Source organism: Magallana gigas, chromosome 2 (genome assembly GCF_963853765.1).
Source record: "Magallana gigas chromosome 2, xbMagGiga1.1, whole genome shotgun sequence".
Lineage (NCBI taxonomy): Eukaryota > Metazoa > Mollusca > Bivalvia > Ostreida > Ostreidae > Magallana > Magallana gigas.
Window position 1 is genome coordinate 2,466,804 of NC_088854.1, and position 18,473 is coordinate 2,485,276.

The 18,473-nt window shown below is 32.8% G+C and overlaps 1 protein-coding gene and 1 long non-coding RNA gene across 4 annotated transcripts; both read left to right on the top strand.

The window, feature by feature from the left end:
• Positions 1-2,433: 2,433 nt before the first annotated feature.
• Positions 2,434-3,556, top strand: LOC136272097 (uncharacterized). Its single transcript, XR_010710003.1, has 3 exons — positions 2,434-2,536; positions 2,803-3,010; positions 3,287-3,556. It is a non-coding gene; the product is annotated as an uncharacterized lncRNA (long non-coding RNA).
• A 6,118-nt stretch (positions 3,557-9,674) lies between these two features.
• LOC105334909 (obg-like ATPase 1) lies at positions 9,675-17,106 on the top strand. 3 transcript variants are annotated; one of them, XM_011438517.4, is made up of 12 exons: positions 9,675-9,808; positions 10,127-10,237; positions 11,840-11,922; positions 12,374-12,434; positions 13,745-13,872; positions 14,032-14,207; positions 14,440-14,514; positions 15,370-15,467; positions 15,629-15,772; positions 15,960-16,056; positions 16,280-16,402; positions 16,747-17,106. In XM_011438517.4, the coding sequence occupies exons 2-12, from the start codon at positions 10,137-10,139 to the stop codon at positions 16,855-16,857; spliced, it is 1,197 nt and encodes a 398-aa protein (XP_011436819.2). In that variant the 5' UTR covers positions 9,675-9,808; positions 10,127-10,136; the 3' UTR covers positions 16,858-17,106. The 3 variants fall into 3 exon arrangements, with proteins under 3 accessions (XP_011436819.2, XP_011436820.2, XP_011436822.2); XM_011438518.4 differs by having other exon boundaries at positions 9,786-9,926; XM_011438520.4 differs by lacking the exon at positions 9,675-9,808 and adding an exon at positions 9,855-9,878.
• Positions 17,107-18,473: the final 1,367 nt, after the last annotated feature.

Here is an 18,473-nt window from a genome sequence, read left to right on the forward strand (position 1 = left end):
TTGTTTGGATAGTTCAGAGTCGTAACGAGAATCATCTCATCTCAGTTTCATACACATAAGTAAGTCAAGGTATATAGTGTGTGTGGCGTGTATTTGGTGGGAATTAATTAGCATTAATAAGGGATGTCAATGAGTACTCTCGCTCAATCATGACGATCATGGACTAAAACTCGTAAAATGGTTGCGGAGAGGACACCAATGAACCCCCTTCTTTCAGATTTTTAAATCTTCAAAATAAGTATGTAGCTACACAGTTCAACAGCTTTTTTAAGTGATTAAACAGGCATTGTTCTGTTCATGTATGCATAATTTGCCTACAAAACAACATGAAGAATCTCAAATTCAGTGCTTTTATATCTTTTGGCAACAGTTTTGGTCAGTTTCGGGCAGACACAAGCCATTTCAAGAAATGTTTACATTCTTATCCTCAAATGTAAAAGAAGGTCGCACATCCCCAATAATAATATGAAATCCAATTTTAAGACACCACAAGCGTTATCTAATTTTTTTTAAAACTTTATCGTCTTCAAGGGGAGGTCTCGACCCCCATTCTTTTCTCATTTTATATCAATGATCTACAAATGGAGTTCATTAAGAATGGTAATGTCCCTTTGCAAGTACAAGAGTAAAATCTTTTTACGTTAATGTATGCTGATGACATCGTGTGTTTTGCCGAATCTGTAAATTTCAATTAATGTTAAATACGTTAACTGATTAGGCTTCAAAATGGGACTTGGCCATTAATTCAGATAAAACCAAAATTGTCGTATTAGGAAATGGAGGTAAAATCCATGAAAACGAAAAATGACATATACATGGACATACTAAACCTATATAAGTTGTAGATAAATTAATGTATCTTGGTGTTTTGTTAAACTATAATGGGAATTTTAATGTAACACAAAAACAATTAGCCAGTCTAGGCAGAAAAGCAATGTTCTGTTAAAGATCTAATGTTAGGCAGTTTAATTTAAATGTTAAATCTATGCTCTCTCTTTTTGACATATGTTAGTAGTATTTTGAATTACGGATGTGAAGTTCGGGGGGAAAACAGTGCGTGTGACATTGAGAAAATACATTTAGATTAATAAAAAATGTTTTGTGGGTAGAAAAAATACAAATACGTCTATAGTGTATTTTGAAACCGGCAGGTTGCCGTGGAAGACTGTACACTATTTTCGGATTTTTAATTTTTTGTTTAAATTATTACAGAGTTGAAATTCTACCATAATGTCACGCAGTGAAAAAAATTTAGAAGAGTGTAAAGTTAACAAAAATTGAAAAATGTATCAAACAGGGTTTCAAATATAAAGGACAATTGTTTCGAATTGGTCTAGGCTACATCTTGGCTGACCAAGATAAAATTTGTTATAAAAGCCATTTTTAACTAAAAAAGCAAAGAATTATTGACGCTTTTGTGCAAAATGTTATTGCAGATATAAAAAGTTCATCTAGATTATTGTTTCAAAGAAACATTATTGGCCATTTTTCACTACAATTTTATTTTGTGAAACCCATTTTTTGAATTAATATTTTAAAAAAGACAACTCAGTAAAATCAGAATGTCATCACATAATGTATTCATAGAAAGTGGACGCCATAAAAATATTTCTCGTAATACCAGAATATGTGAATTTTTTTTATCCAAAATTGAAGATGGATATCACTTTGTTTTAATATGTCCACGCTATCAGCAATTACGAGTCAAAGATATCAAAAAATACTTTTGGGAAAAACCATGAAAGTATTAATTTGTACAGCTATTATGTGTAAACAATATGTAAATCTGATGGTCAATTCCTTGACCACCCGGCTCCCTATAAATGTAGTATCTATCATCAAAGTTTACACGACTAGAGCATTGCATATTTTTTTTAACACATCTAGACTCTTTTCATAATACGTTAGAATTACGTCTTTAGATATTGAAAACTCATGGTATTTCTGTTTAAGCTGAATATCTGAAGCCTGTTGTAGAACACCTCAGCCAAGATTGGGATTTTAATGCGTTAAAAATAATTTAGTAATGCAGACCTGAAATTCGTAATGACAACAGAAATATGAAGTGATTAGGACTCATTATTAGAAGATGCACATTCTGTTTCAGTCTTTTAAGTTCAGTTACACCGGTATGACTTTTAATTAATTAGAATTAATTGCTAGGCAAGACCACCGGGTACAAGAAAGGGCTCTGCGCTCTATAAATCATCCGTTATACAAGTAGTACCGTTACCTCTAGGCTACACGTAAAAAACACCCAATATCACGATGTGAAACTATATTTAGAGAGGGAGTGCATAAGAAATCATTGACGGATCAAATTACGTTCTTTACATCTACATTGACAAGTTGTATTGCATTTTCATTTGTCAAAACAAATCTTCTGTCAAATGAAGATTCTGATTAGATATACGACTTACGTGTAGCATATGAGTAATGACCCATAATGACCCGATGAAGCTCGAATCATATTTGTTGTATCGCAAGAACACACTACAAGAACATTTACAGTGTTCTCAACTGGCATAGATCGTCGGTAAGTTTTTATTATGGTATAAATTAAACTAAATTTGTGACTCGAAAGTGATTAAGAGATTAAATTTATGTTTTAGACAACACAGAGAGAGAGAGAGAGAGAGAGAGAGAGAGAGAGAGAGAGAGAGATTGAGATTGGTATTAAGCATGTGTGTAAGGTTTTTGAAAGTTGAATATGTTATATTTTATTTCTGATAAATTTGCAAGTTACACTGTAACTTCAGTTTTAGGATATGAATTTTAACCCTTATTTATATTATTTTGCAGGGTAAAAGAGAGTTCGGAGAACACTTTGATAAGATGACCATTTAAATTTATGCTGTACTCGTTGTCGCCCTCCTGTTCGGGACAACCGTCAACTCCCAGTCGGTGTACCAGCAGACCTACGGACAAGGTGTCTACTCCCAATTCCCAAGGGGTCCAGTGCTGGCTGTGCCTCCGAACCAGTCGAACATCCTTCTATTAATTATACCAGGTCCATCAGTTTAATATTTTTTAAATGCTTAATCGTCTTTACTTTTTCCTTATACATGTATACAGTGAACTTAAATTATTTTGTGTATCTTTTGAAGATAAAAGTAACAGTCAACTAAAAAGGTTCACTGAAAATCCTAACATATCTAATTCTTTAGGGAAAAGGCTTTAATTAGTTAATTAGTTTCATTGCCTGTTAGCTATTATTTGAATGTTCATCGCGTATTACAGATACACCAAAGAGCAATCTCCTAAATTCTTTCATTTTTTATTCCAGTTATCCTTGTTGTGTTTGTTTTGGCAATCATTCCAGTAATCATCGGTAGTTCTTGGAGTATGACAGACAAAATGAATACACGCCCTACCCGGTCTCCATCTACAACCACTACAACGCCGATCTCGACAACTACGATTCCACAGAATTAACCAATGACTCGCATACCATTCCCTAGAATATCCGGAATAACTGGTATCAGACCAGACATTTCAGCAGTGTAGCGATGGACAATAAAATTATTATTAACAGACGTTTGTGTTTTTCTCTTATTCAGGACTTCTTCTAATAATTTAACTTCGAGATGGAAGTTGGTCAAACTTACAGACTTTTGAAAAATGTCAATCATATTTGTCTCAAAAGGGTACGAACAAAGTACATCACAAAAATCTAAATAAATAACTTAAAAAAAGGGATTATCAACAATTCTTTATGCAGACTCACAAACTAAGATATACATGTAGAAAAGAAGACCTCACATTTATTTGAGTAATTCCTCTTTTTATTCATAAATTGTTTACTAATCTTAAAATGCCATTTTTAAAAAGTGGAAAGGTAATGCAATATTCATTTACCAATGCTGTATATTTGAAAGCTTGTATAATTAATATTTAACAATACATTTCTTTAAATTTCTGATGTGTTTTTCTTTTCATTTTCATGAAGTTGGTATGATTTTAAAAAAAAGAACGTCGAAATCAAGGGGGCATTTATACAGTGCTATTGGATTAAATGCTCTCTCAATGAAAAGATTGCAAAAATTTTAGATTCATGACAAATTTCTAATCAGTCGTCTTTGAGAATACTTTTCTGGTTTTCGACTTGTCAAACGTAAATTTGATTAATTGTTCATTAAATCAAGATGAAAGGAAATTAAAATAGTATATTTTTCTTTATTTATTTATTATCATACAACTTGGCATAGAAAAAATAATCATTTTTAGAATCGAACAAGTACTATATTTTTATCGTAATATTGGCGTAGGAAAATATCACCTGTTTCGCAATTGAGTATTGCTGCAGATTAATGCGTCTGTTTTAGCATTTTTAAAACAATAACATTAATGTTGTATTTTTTAACTAATGTGAACTATTGATATGATACTTGGGTTTCAGAATATGTTTTTAAAATATGATTTGCCTATCAAATTACATTTTTATAACCTTTTTAAAGCGCTCATTCTATACATCGATTTTGAGAAAAAATCACTAAAATCTGTTTTTCTCTCTTATTTTAAAATGGTCAATATATTAGCTTTTCTGTCAATTTATATCTTTATATAAAGTCTTCATAATACATAAAAATCAAAAATATTTTATCATTGGAAGCATTAAAAAATAATCAAAATTTAAGAAATTTAGAGGAAATGCGGGCTATACAATATCAATTTTAGTATAAATATTCATTTCAATTTAGCAGTATAAGCTGATAGACATTCTGATATTCTATCATTTTATTGAAGAATAGAATCTTCAAATCTTAAACAAACGTCTACAGAACAACAAAGAGCTACACTTATTTGTATTGTGATCGGCTTCGGCCCATCACAGTTGTGTCCATATGAGGCTTCCGGCAAATTTAACTATTTGCGCACGCATTGCGCCTTGCACTTTTTTATTTACTATGCAATGACAACCTTATTTAAATCTGTAATTAAACATAGATTACTATAAACGTTACTCTTTTCATTTTACCCTGAAAATAAAACATTTATAGGGTTACATACATAAAGATTCAAATCACTTTTTTTCACATATGCGAAGAATATTAGTCGGAAGGATGATTCGCCTACTAAGTGTAAAGATCATTCATGCCTTGCCATTTCGGAAATCATTAAAACGGTGTTATATATTTTTACTGCATGTAGGGTATATTATATTAACAGAGTTGACCAATGGTATTTCATGCCGATCATTCCTTTAAAAGGAATACTTGTCATCCTTTACATTGAGGAAAAAGGTAGTGATCTTGACCTGACCTTAATGAGAAAACAAAAGGGTCAAATTTGATTAAACTGATAGAATCATTTGGTAATAGGATCCGTTTGACTGTGTCAAAATTTCATGAATTTCTTATTTTAAGAAGTATGTTTGATAACGAGAAGACTCCTTCCTTAATGATAAAATATGGAATCCAAAGCACGTCAGTTAAGAATAATTATCTTATTCCGCGTGTTGTACCGGTCATAAATGAGCATTTTTTTAATTTTTTTTTTAAATAATTGAAATCTTTTTTTTTTAATAATTGAAATCGTACTAATGAGACAAGAAATTGAAAATAAAAAAATAAAACACAAGAACTTTGCACTTTCGAGTTTGTTGTAAAGTATTTTATTCAAACATTCAATAAATATTTGATTAACTGAATGGAGACTAGGCAATCACTTACTTTCATTCAAATCAATTTAGACGAGTTGCTGCTGCTTTAAAAGGACATGGTCACGATTTTGGTCAAATTATATACTAGCGGAAAAAAGAAACTGTGCATTAAAATACACGAAAAAACATTTAAAAATTACAATGAACAAATTTTATTTTTTGTAATACTGTTAACACATGTATTCGTAACAACATCTCATAACACATTAATCATTGTTATACTTTCATGTTAAATACTGAAATCTGATTGGTTAAGACGCAGTTAATAATATTTACTATTACCCTCAGCGTTAGCAACGCACTTGGCAACGGGTAACATTAAAAAATGTTACATGCGCGAAAATTATGCGCGTACGGTTCGCTGTAGAATTCACGTTATTCCTATATAAAAGCAGTAAAATTTTCTTTAAAATTTTAAAAAAGACATTCAGTATAACAAAATAAATAGTGCCTGTTTGGGAGGATAACAGTTGAAATTGACACCCCTCGAAAACCATTGTCAACCTCCGCTTCGCGTCGGTTGACAATGGTTTTCTCGGGGTGTCAATTTCAACTGTTACCCTCCCAAACAGGCACTATTTATATATTAACTACCTAATGTTTCTTTAAACTTGTCCAACATTGTTCACAGACTTAAGCAGAAATTAAATGTTGCAAAATATGATTTTTACGGGGTGTTTTGTCGACCTTTTTCTATCTAGTATACATTAACGATTTGATTTTAGCTCTTGAGCAGTCATCTAAGAACACAGGGATACTTAATATTACAAGTAACTGTCCTTCAGTGGCTGATGACATCTCGTGCATTGGTTTAATGCCACGATCACTACAGCATGTGACCGAATCAATTCTGCTTGCCGCAAGGGTAATAGTACAAGGTAATATCGCACTATGCACCGCGCTTCTCATTTGCGCAGTATTGTATAAAATGATACATCAAAATTTTCCTTATCAAAAATTAAATTCGAATTAAAATTTTTATGAAATGTCGTTGAACACTTTACAAGATATTGATGTTTAAAGCAAGATATATACGTGACATCGCCGCGTCATGAATTTACGTGATTTTTAAGGTTTGTATATATGAATAAATTGCATGCTTCAAAATTTGAAAATGCCCCAAACAACACAATATTTCAAAATTGTGAACAGTTATGTTATTAACTTTTTCTAACTGCTTTGAAGAAATTGGGGCCGTTACTGTCCATTTCGGATATCTACCCAATGCCTTTTGTCTCTAGATCAAGGGATAAAAAGGCTGGACATGCGAATAGTGTTACGATGCATTTTTTGCTGCGATGGATAGAAATTACTAGAAATGTACTGGAAATGATATATCAACCAAAAATTGAGAGTGAGTGAACAGGGTACCTTAAACGTGGTTCCAATACCTAATAAAAGCATATGTCATGTTAATAAATAAATTAGATACATGTAGATAGAAGACATACGCTCTGAAGAAAAATTAAAGCTGGGTTCTTACGTCAATGGCTATATCATAAAGCTACGTTCATGACTCCTTGAATAGACATTGACAAACTGATCGCACATTAAATAATTCAATATACTACTTTATCGATTACAAAAAGACTAATTAGATATATATTAATTAGTTATATATTAAACTTTATTTTAAAAAAATGATTAAAAAATGTAAAATAGACCATCGGGGCGAATTTATATAGAGTACTAAATTACGAAATTCTACCAGAACGCCAAAGATCTAGAAATGAAGTCGCTAGCGTGCGGCGACTATCGTTACCTCATGCTCTACAAAATATATTATCTTCAGAAATAATAATCACAATGCATTAAAATTTTCAGGTCTGAATTGAATTAGGTAGATATTTTAAAGCACGAATTTTTGTCACTTTATGCGGGTTTTCCACGATTTTATCGCATCTGTGACATTACTTTTGGATCAACCCTCGTACCTTTTACGCACTTTCAGATATCGGTTCTCCCTACCTTAATCCACTGACAATAGCACATGTAAAAAACTATAGTAAGACCCTCTGTGCTTTAACGGATGCGAGCTTTGGAACAACTTGTCAGCGAAAGATACTCAGCGGTTACACGTATTCCAACACTCGGTGTGTAAAACGGCGCAAAATTTACCACGCAAAATAAGGTCAGATATTTGCGAAAGCCTCTTTGGTGTGTACCCCATCAGTTCTGAAATTGACAAAAGAAAGCTCCTCTTCTTGGGACGACTTTATCTTCTAAACTACGAGATTCTAGCAAACAGGATTTTCTTAACCCCCCTTTTCTCCTCCCTAGAAAACCTATCTAAATATCAACTTGGATTTATACCCGATATTCTGAATTGCTGACTGAATATTATCTCCTAGAATTTTTTACAACAGTGGTTGGATACTGGAACATTTCCCAATAAGCAAACCTGGAAAATAATCGTGAATCAAGCAGTTAATCAACGTCACAGAACTCTCCGACAATCCCGCACTTCTACTGATCCCGGATTCTCACGATTTTTAGCTATATTCCACGACAAGGATCCAGCTAAGCTTTGGCGTTTTCCTACAAATTGCTTCGAAATCTCTCAGTGTAAATTTATCTGCAAATTAGTTTCGGATCAACCTTACGAAAACCTAGATACATATGTCAATTATGTGGCGCCATACTTAATGATTTCTTCAATTCACTCATGTAACATGTTCCTGTTCTGTAACCTACGCAATCCGTAATGCCTGGTGGACAGGGATCTCGAACTTATTTAGTGTCTATCTCTGCAGCGAACTCTGTGCTCTTTCATACGATGACCTTTTTTTGATACTCCTTGGTCGCAAAACGTGTGCGCGTTTAGATGAAAATAACACAAGCAATTTCCAAAAACTCAATTATCATCTAGTGCTAGATTGTGCCTCGCTCTACTATCGAACCCTATCACGAGTCGTCCGCTGAAAAGGTCAGCAACTCGAACAAGAATTTATTTATTTATTTATTTATTTATTTATTTATTTACTGTGTGTAGATATATATAATTCTTGTATATAGATTAACTTAATATATTGTATGATGTTATATTACTAATATATTTTTGATATGTATGTGTTTGGAAAGAGGAAATAAAGAATGAATGAATGCCTGAATGAATGAATGACATATGCATAATGATTAGAGATTTGTAATTACAAGTGTATTTTAATTATTGAGCTAATCGACCCACGAGCGTACATGTATATATCTACGGTAATACTTTACAGAAAACAGTGTAATTATTTTCAGAACAAGTTCTACTCTATAGACATACATCGATATTGCATGTAAAACATTACAATTATTTATTAATAAATATATCATAGATGCTTTTTACATTCTAAGAAAATATCATTAACTAAATAAAATGCCAGGGTTATACTAAGTACCCTGAAAATTTTTACTTTCGATAATAAAATTTTTAACCATCATTATCGCTAAGATTGGGAGACCCAAAGAGTAATAGGTTGACATTTGTTGAATCTGGAAGTGTGTTAATAATTGTATTACTACGTATTACATTATAATAGTTTGAGTTGTCATTACTTTCTCTTGAAGCACTATAGTACAAAATGGGGAGGGACGGAGGTTTCTGTGGAACATATAAATGTGGATTAATTTTTATAGTGTGAAAAGTACTAAGTTATAATTCTACAGAATAAATTAAATTTAAATACTACATGTAGGTTAATTTAAGCTTATTGTGATTATTTTTAATTACATAAATTGACATTCGAAGTGTTTTATTCTGATATGCCGGGTCCACAAAGCGTATCTATTAACAACAATTTAGGCAAAAATATTAAAACAATATCAAATTTATACCCTGGTTTTCATATTCAGTTTAACCAGAGACATAAATTTTATTTATGTCTATGGTTTTACTTTAAAATTTCTCCTCAAAAATTGATAGTTGTTTTAAGGCTAGAAAAATATCATTGATGATTGTTAATGATTTATTCTAATATTTTTGCATAAATTATTGTAAATCAAGATTTTTATTAGATAACTCTATCGCATATTCTCGCCAACAGCTTGGATATATACTTAATCTATTTCGATCGGGTTCGATATGTAGAAATAGAGGTCAGCACTTGCTTCCTTTTCCCGTAGGATTTCGCCATATTGGGTAAACCACGTTAGTTGCCGGTAACTATCGACATACTTGATTATTTTATCATATGTAGAAAGCCATATTGAAAGAGTTCAGGCTCAGAGTGTATGTGCATACCATTTTATGTTCTGGATGTGCTAGAATTTTTCACTGGTGAGGGGGTTGTAGTGGTCAGAAATTGTTGTTATGATTTAATGTTATGGTTCAGTCATTCATGATTGTTAACTGGTTTTGTAGATTCGTTTCGATAGAAACTAAAACAGATCGTTTATCATGTTTAGCCATCACACAAATGATTTTTTTATAATACCGATAATTTACCTGTTATCAATTGTTCTTTTTTTTTTATTCAGCAATATAAGAATGCCACCAAAGAAGAAGGATGAGGCCACTGGTCCACCCCCCCTCATAGGGAGAATGGGGGTAAACTTGAAGATTGGCATTGTCGGCCTGCCTAATGTGGGGTAATTTACTGGTTTTCATCTTAGATATCGTTGAAGGCCCTAAATTCGTTTTGGTCCTAGAGTCGTTAGATAGAATGTTCTATCGTTAAAATGACAGATGTCCTACTGACCCAGTTTAGCAATAGAATTCGTTCTACATACTCGCTTTGTAGCAAATAAAAAAATTATACTGTGCTGTATCTCACCTAAATTTTCATATGACTGGTCTCAAATACCTAGAATGTTGCTCTTTTATAATCCCATATAACCACAATAACTGTTCTTGCAACGAAATCGCTGCCACTTTTAACATCACATTTGAAAATTCACTGTTAATGGTTGCCATGTTAAAACTGCTAAAACAGTCACATTTGCAACTAAAATTTCAATTTTGCGACCAAAATTTCATAGTAACTCGCATTTTCGCGACCAAGAAAATTTGGACGTGCGATCGTCTCGGGATCAAAATTTGTCATGATTGGGATCGAAATTCATCGTAATCGGGATCGAAATTAACAAAAAATTAACTCTCGGTCAATGTAATGTTTGAATAAATGTTAGCTTGAATCAAGCGTCGCTGGATTGTAGATTAACATTGTCAATCACTTGGCCACGATGGCGGAAAAACGTTGGGTTTACAAAAAAGAGTAAATAAATATGCAGGATGGCCAAATGCCATCCAACTTCCACAAGAGTAGGCCTCCAATCCTGCTGGCTGCATATTTTAAATTGTCAATTTGTTAAAGTGTAATAAAGGATATATGTTACTGTACAGTATATACAGGAGTCTTTATTATTTGTTTCATATTTGTTTATAAAATTATTATCAGCTATTTTGGACGAGTGAATTATTTTTTGATGGCGACCGTAAATTCTGAAATGGCGACCTACAAAAATTGTTGGTCGCCATTTAGTGACCTGATAGCAATTGAGACTTGGAGTACTGTATTATATTTAACAGACTGAAAATCGACGCGAAGCTAATCTGCTTCGCGGCTGCTACATTGCAAGTATATGGGACAAATTCTTACTGTGACCTGAGCGTAGCCTGGTCACAGTGAGATTATTCATTCTATAGAGTCGTGTCCCTTTCGTTCATCACATATGTCATGAGAGATTGTCTGAGGTTAATGAATAAAAGTTATGAGTATAATAACTATAATTTAAAGTCATATGAAGGAATAGAAGTGCTTTATACGTATGTTATAGACCCCTTAATGGTAACTGCATTACTGCTATCTTGCAGGGAAAATTAATATAATTTGACAAAGTATTTGAAGGTAGATAATTAAATGACATAAATTAAACAATTGACATTGTGTCATATATCACCAAACTATGTCATTTTGTCATGCAAAAGAGAAGTACAGTAGTTACCATGAAGGGGTCTATTATTAATATATTATTTAATTCAAGTTTATTTTACTGCTTAATGTGGCACAAATTCTTATGGTAACGAGCCATGGGCAACCAAGGATATATGTTAAATGGTTAGTTGTTAACTTAGTTGACGAAAATTGGTAAAAAGTAAAGGAATTTAAGGTAGAGAAATAATCAACTTATTTTGATATCTGTGAATTTTAGCATTTATATTGATTGAGATGTCTTCCTTTTTTTTTTAAGGAAGTCCACTTTTTTCAATGTGCTTACTAAAAGTGCTGCCACTGCAGAAAATTTCCCTTTCTGCACAATTGATCCAAATGAAAGTAAGCAGTCTTTTATAATGTTTAAAATTTTGATTTTAATAATATTTTATCACCATGCTCTCAATCATATTTTGACTCATTAATTAAATTGACTTTTTACCTTCTTGTTACATTGAAACAGAATGCAACTTTGAAAATTGAAAATTTGTAGCCATGTTTTTTTTTTGGCTGATATAGATATTTGTCATTGGATATATATTGAATTAAAATGCCATATCATATAAAATCTTAAATGTAGTATAATATTTTCAGCCAATTGCTGATAAACTAGCTGAAAAAAAATCAATTGGTGTAAAGATCCAAATGAAAACAAACGTATGAAAGTTATATTTTGCATCATTTGCCCTGGAAGGCCCTCAGCTATGGGAAATAATCTTGGAACCATTGTTTAATTGATATAGATGGGGAGTAATCTTAATCTGATTAATGTTGGACTTGTTTTGATGAACAGGTCGTGTTCCTGTGCCGGATGCAAGGTTTGAACATCTCTGTGAGCACTACAAACCAGCCAGGTCTGTGTACACTCTTTAAAGACAGTAAAGGTGGGCTAGAAATGGTTATCTTCATGTCTCTATGATAAGCAGTATTATTAATATCTATATAATGGAGTGAATTCATACGTTTATATGACTGGAGATAAGATGTTATGTTATTATTTATGATATGATAGTCAGAAACAGTTCATCAATTATTGCAGACTATTAACATTTATTTGTGTTTTAGAAAATTTGGCTATGTTTGCAGTTCTCATCGCAAATCAGGCTATTAGTGCCTTTATTTATTCAAGATCTATTATTTAAATTTATAAATGCAATAAATTTATATAAATCTTTACCTTCAAATTGATGGACTCAGATATAAATTGAATATAAAAAGCTAGTAGCTCTTCTAATGACCATGTTCCTTTTCTGGAATATTTTTTTTAAAGCATGATATCTGCAAGTTTACAAAAAAGAAAAATTTTGTAACTCTGTTCTTTAACAAGTACCAATACATATAAAGGCTTAAGATTCTTGAATTATCAAAGTGAAAAAACTCCCAACACTAATGTACATAATTTTGATTTAGCCAAAACGCATGTAGGCAAAATAGTAGTTACCTTTGAATAATTATTAGATGTCATTTTAACTATGTAACAATCCATGACTTGATACTAAAGCTTCCATGTTTGCTCAATGTCAGGCCTTGTATTGCTGAATGTCAAGGCCTTGTATTGCTGAATGTCAAGGCCTTGTATCGCTCTTTGTCAGGCCTTGTATCGCTCAATGTCAAGGCCATGTATTGCTCAATGTCAAGCCTTGTATTGCTCAATGTCAAGGCCTTGTATTGCTCAATGTCAGGCCTTGTATTACTCTGTCAGGCATTGTATCGCTCAATGTCAAGGCCATGTAATGCTCAATGTCAAGCCTTGTATTGCTCAATGTCAGGCCTTGTATTGCTCTATGTCAGGCCTTGTATTGCTCAATGTCAGGGCCTTGTATTGCTCAATGTCAAGGCCTTGTATCGCTCTTTGTCAGGCCTTGTATTGCTCAAAGTCAAGGCCTTGTATTACTCAATGTCAAGGCCTTGTATTGCTCAATGTCAAGGCCTTGTATTGCTCTTTGTCAGGCCTTGTATTGCTCAATGTCAAGGCCTTGTATTGCTCAATGTCAAGGCCTTGTATTGCTCAATGTCAAGGCCTTGTATTGCTCAATGTCAAGGCCTTGTATTGCTCAATGTTAGGCCTTGTATTGCTCTATGTCAGGCCTTGTATTGCTCATTGTCAGGCCTTGTATTTTTTAATGTCAAGGCCTTGTCATTACAAGATCTTTTTGATTGACAGTAAAGTTCCTGCCTACCTGAATGTGGTGGACATTGCTGGTCTGGTGAAAGGGGCACACGAAGGGAAAGGCCTGGGAAATGCCTTCCTGTCAAACATCAGTGCCTGTGATGGGATCTTCCATGTTGTCAGTACGTGTGATTTTACACAGTCAAAGTGATGAAGAATTAAAAAAAGGGCTGTGTTAGACAGCAAATTTGTTGTGTGGTTTGTTTAAAATGTGAGTAGATATATTTTACCATTCTCAGAATTAATTGTTTGTTGGTCACCATTGGTTGTTCTGTTTTTAGGAGCTTTTGATGATGACGAAATCATTCACGTAGAAGGGGATGTAGACCCCACACGTGATTTAGACATCATTCATGAGGAGTTGATGTTCAAGGACATGGAGTACATAAATAAAAATCTGGGTAACCTGGAGAGGGTGGTGGCTAGAGGCGGTGACAAAACAAAGAAACCGGAATATGTAAGTCTAAGTTTACATATGGATGAATATTTAGTCAGAATTTACCTTATGTCAGTTTGAAGTCTTGGTTTATTGATCTCCAAATTTTAACCAAACTCATTGAATGTATGTATAGTCAACATACATTTTACACCTTTGGCAATTCTAGTTTCTTCTTTGTATGCACTGTTATTTTTCAAGTATATCGAGATTTATTATTTTTGAGATTGATCCATTTTGATTTATTTTGCAGGACTGTTTCTGTAAAGTCAGAGATTTATTAGAAAATAAGAAGTGGGTCAGGATGGCAACTTGGGATGCCAAGGAGGTGTGTATTGTACACTTTGTTCTGTACTGTACACATACTTGTGATAGGTTGAAGACCCAAAAGTGTACAGGGCCCTCAAAAATACTGGAATTTAGGTGAATAAACTGTACACTGCCTATCAAAAATAGGTACCAAAACAGTTTTTATCGTGTTTCATATAATCACCATTTCCTCCAGAAATGTATAAATTAATCTAGTATAGATGAAAGTTTGCATGTTTACCAAGTATGGAAGAATGAGACAGAGGGTCATTCTCTCTATCTTACATCTTGACATAATACTTATTCACATTTAGGAATAAGCAATGCTAAATAACAGCTGCAAATACAAACTTACATAAATTTCTGCACATATACATGTACCTTTAAAACATATTCTTTATTTTATGAAAATAAGTATGTTAATTCATTGTATATATTACCAGTATGTACAGAGAGCGGTGTCAGATTCATGTTTATTTCTAAAGTTGGCAAGATATATTCTTTCAAGTTACTAAACACTTCCTTTTGACAATAGTAGTTATATTAGTTTTTGAACAAAACTTGGCATAAAGTATCCTGGGTGAAAAGGGTTTCAGATCTGTACAATTTTTAATTTGTATTTTGCTGAAAAATATGCAAAAATAATCATTTAATGAAAATTTGGGCTATCACATGTGTTTGTAAGTTTTCATATGGGAAATAATAAATTTGAAGGATTTCAGTCTTATTCATACTGTTAACTCTAGGGATCAAAGAAAATGTGAGGATATTTTAGTTAACTTAATTATGAAAGTAAGGTAATATTAAATAATCATTATACTAAATATACAGCATATTAGATCCTTAATAGTATTCCATCTTTTTTTAATTTCAGATTGAAATACTAAATCATCATTTATTTTTAACTTCAAAACCTGTGATATACCTGGTGAACCTTTCAGAAAAAGATTACATTAGAAAGAAAAATAAATGGTAAGTGAAAAAAACACCATTTGATGCTACAATTATTTCTTTTAAGGTTTAAAAGTTTCAAATTCAGGGTATTTTAGAGAACGAAGACTTTCCAGACTTAATAACCAATACCCATACCCCCCTTAAAAACCCAATGACCTAATGAAGTTAGAATTTGACAGGTTGGTCAAAATCAAAGAATGGATTGACAAGAACGACCCTGGGGCAATGGTGATTCTGTTGAGTTGTGCAGTGGAACTGAAGCTCCTGGATTTGGCTGATGAAGAAGAACAGAAGAAGTATTTAGAGGAAAACAAAACAACCAGGTACATACATCACTTAACCGCAAAAAACTAAAAGGCATACACTCTCAGATTGCTAGAGATTTTCTCTTTCTTTGATCCACGTAACTGTTATCCCCCAAAAAACAGTATTATGTGTGACATTTGCTGAGACCTGTCACCATAACTCATTTTACTCTCGCTAAGATCAGGTCTCTGTGGTTTTTTGTAGTGCTTTAGAGAAGATCATCGTGAATGGCTACAAAGCCCTTAATCTACAATACTTCTTTACATCTGGAAAAGATGAAGTAAAGGCTTGGACCATTCAGGTAAGTGTGAGAACCTGGGCCATGTTCTACAGGTCCAGTGGCAAGGGCTAATGTCAGCATTTCACTTTAATTTCTTTCTCACTTGCGTTTTTAATGAGAATAATGCAATTATCAAAATCATTATTAAAGAATTTGAAAAAAAAAAATTGGTTGCTCTCTGTAGAATGAGACACTGATTTTAAATGCTACAAGGTGACTCAGTGAATAAAGTGTCTCTTTGTAGAAGGGAACGAAGGCCCCACAGGCTGCCGGCAGAATCCACACTGACTTTGAGAAGGGATTCATCATGGCCGAAGTCATGAACTACAATGACTTCAATGAATTCGGATCTGAGGCAGAATGCAAGGTGAGTTCTTTGAAATAGATATGATTTATTGCTTTTCTACATTTATATATATGTAACATTGAATTATGCAAGTAAATAGCAAAATGGCATAACACACACAAATCTTGGAAATGCAATTTAAAATGGTTTCCCTTACAGGTTTTTTGCAACAAAATTAAATTCAATCTTATTAATATTAAAGCATTTTAAGAATGATTTCAAACTTTGAATAAAGTAAAGTTTGCATGATTATTGGACCAGACCATTTTATATTTATCTTTATTAAAGGACAGTCTTTTACAGATATATTGCTATTTTTCTATGAAGAGCTGGAATTTAAAAACATATATTTGTTTTTATAACAGGCTAATGGCAAATACAGACAGAAGGGAAGAGAGTATGTGGTAGAAGACGGGGACATCATTCTGTTCAAGTTCAATGCTGGGGCAGGTCTAACGGACAAGAAGAAAAAGTGAATAAAGGGGGATAATGTGGATTTTGATTAGTGCAATTTGCCAAGAAAGAAGTTGAATGTGTTTGTTTTGTGTGGCATGATGCAGATAAGACAGGAGCAACAATTGTATTCATCATTTTTATTTAAGACAATTTTGGGCAGATGGGGGGGGGGGGGGGGTTGAGGCAAAGGCAAAGTGACATCATGGATATTTTTTGTTTATGTTTTATAAACATGTACATTAAATGAAATAAATTAAAAGAAGAAAATAGCTCGAATTGTTACTGTTCTACACACCTGGCCAGGTGAGGTTAGGCAATCATCAACATTAGTCAGACTAAATGTCAGTAGTTGCAGTACAAATGAAAACTATCTTCTGGAGGGATTTGCATTTTTATGTCTGTTCCTTCTTTTAATCTAACTTCAAGTTTAAAAGTGTTTGCTGCAGATCTTAAATTGTTGTGATTTTTAAAAATCTTAAACAGTTTTAATTAAATGATAGTTGTACATTGTTATGAGAATAATAATGCCTATATTTGTATAAAATTTTAAAAACATTTCATTTTGCATGAAATTAATCCTCCTAAATGATTTAACTTTCCCATCATGCTAATGAAAAAAAACTGCATCGCTTTTGACTTTACCTTCGAATATTGTTCAAATTTTACATGATCATTATTGTTATTTAGTATTTCTATTTCATACACCAAATAAGTTAATACCAGTAAATACAATGCATCTTCTCTTAATTTCATTTCTGCTCATCTCTTTCATGTAGTATTCTAGTAGTTGAAGTGGTGAAGCTTTTAAAATTTTGACCAAACGCAGTATATATTATAGATTACATGTACTTAATAGTTTTGTTGGATTGATCTGTTGGTATACCCCCACCCACAAAGTTGAGGGGATATATTGGAGTCACTCTGTTTGTGTGTCCATCTATCTGTAGACAAAATTCTGTCCTCATATTCACGTTGAAGCTTCTACATGAAATAATCTGAAAATTTGTACATATGATGACCACCATTTGAATATGAGCACCTGCAATTTTGTTCAGATTAGACAAGATTTAATGATTTGATGTCAGTTTTCCTCTTCCTCAGTTTAATATTGTATATGTTTAAAAGTAAGCCAGGTATTATAATCCTTACAAAAATTGTTAAAATCTTTAAACGCACTTTGACTTTAATAAGATTTATCATATATTACTAAATAGTCTGTCTACGGAAATATATTTGGTTAATCAACCTCAAAGATGGAAAGGTAACGAAATTGAATAACCCAATGTATGTTTTGAAGACTTGAAAAATGTTTTCTTTGTCGAGGTAACCCAAACCAGTCGTATCCATTTTGCCTTCTGTGTTTCTACTCGCCGGCAGCAGAACTAATGTATGCGTTTAAAGGGGTCTAATTTTATTTTTCTGTTTTTATTATTTGCAATGCTTTAGGAATGCATTGCTAATGATCAAATGAGATTTGGGTGCTAGTCGTTGAGTTTTAAGCAAGATACAGGGCTCACAATTCTTCGTCATGTAAACTAGGCTCGTAACCTGTTTTTAGCTCACCTGAGCTGAAAGCTCAAGTGAGCTTTTCTGATCACCTTTTGTCCGTCGTCCGTCTGTCCGTCCGTCCGTCTGT

Bases quoted from the DNA above. Each gene is read 5' to 3' on its own strand.
- LOC105334909 (XM_011438517.4), top strand. From the start codon at position 10,137: ATGCCACCAAAGAAGAAGGATGAGGCCACTGGTCCACCCCCCCTCATA. The intron at 10,238-11,839 runs GTAATTTACTGG...TTTTTTTTTAAG, and splicing joins GTCGGCCTGCCTAATGTGGG to GAAGTCCACTTTTTTCAATG. The intron at 11,923-12,373 runs GTAAGCAGTCTT...TTTGATGAACAG, and splicing joins CACAATTGATCCAAATGAAA to GTCGTGTTCCTGTGCCGGAT.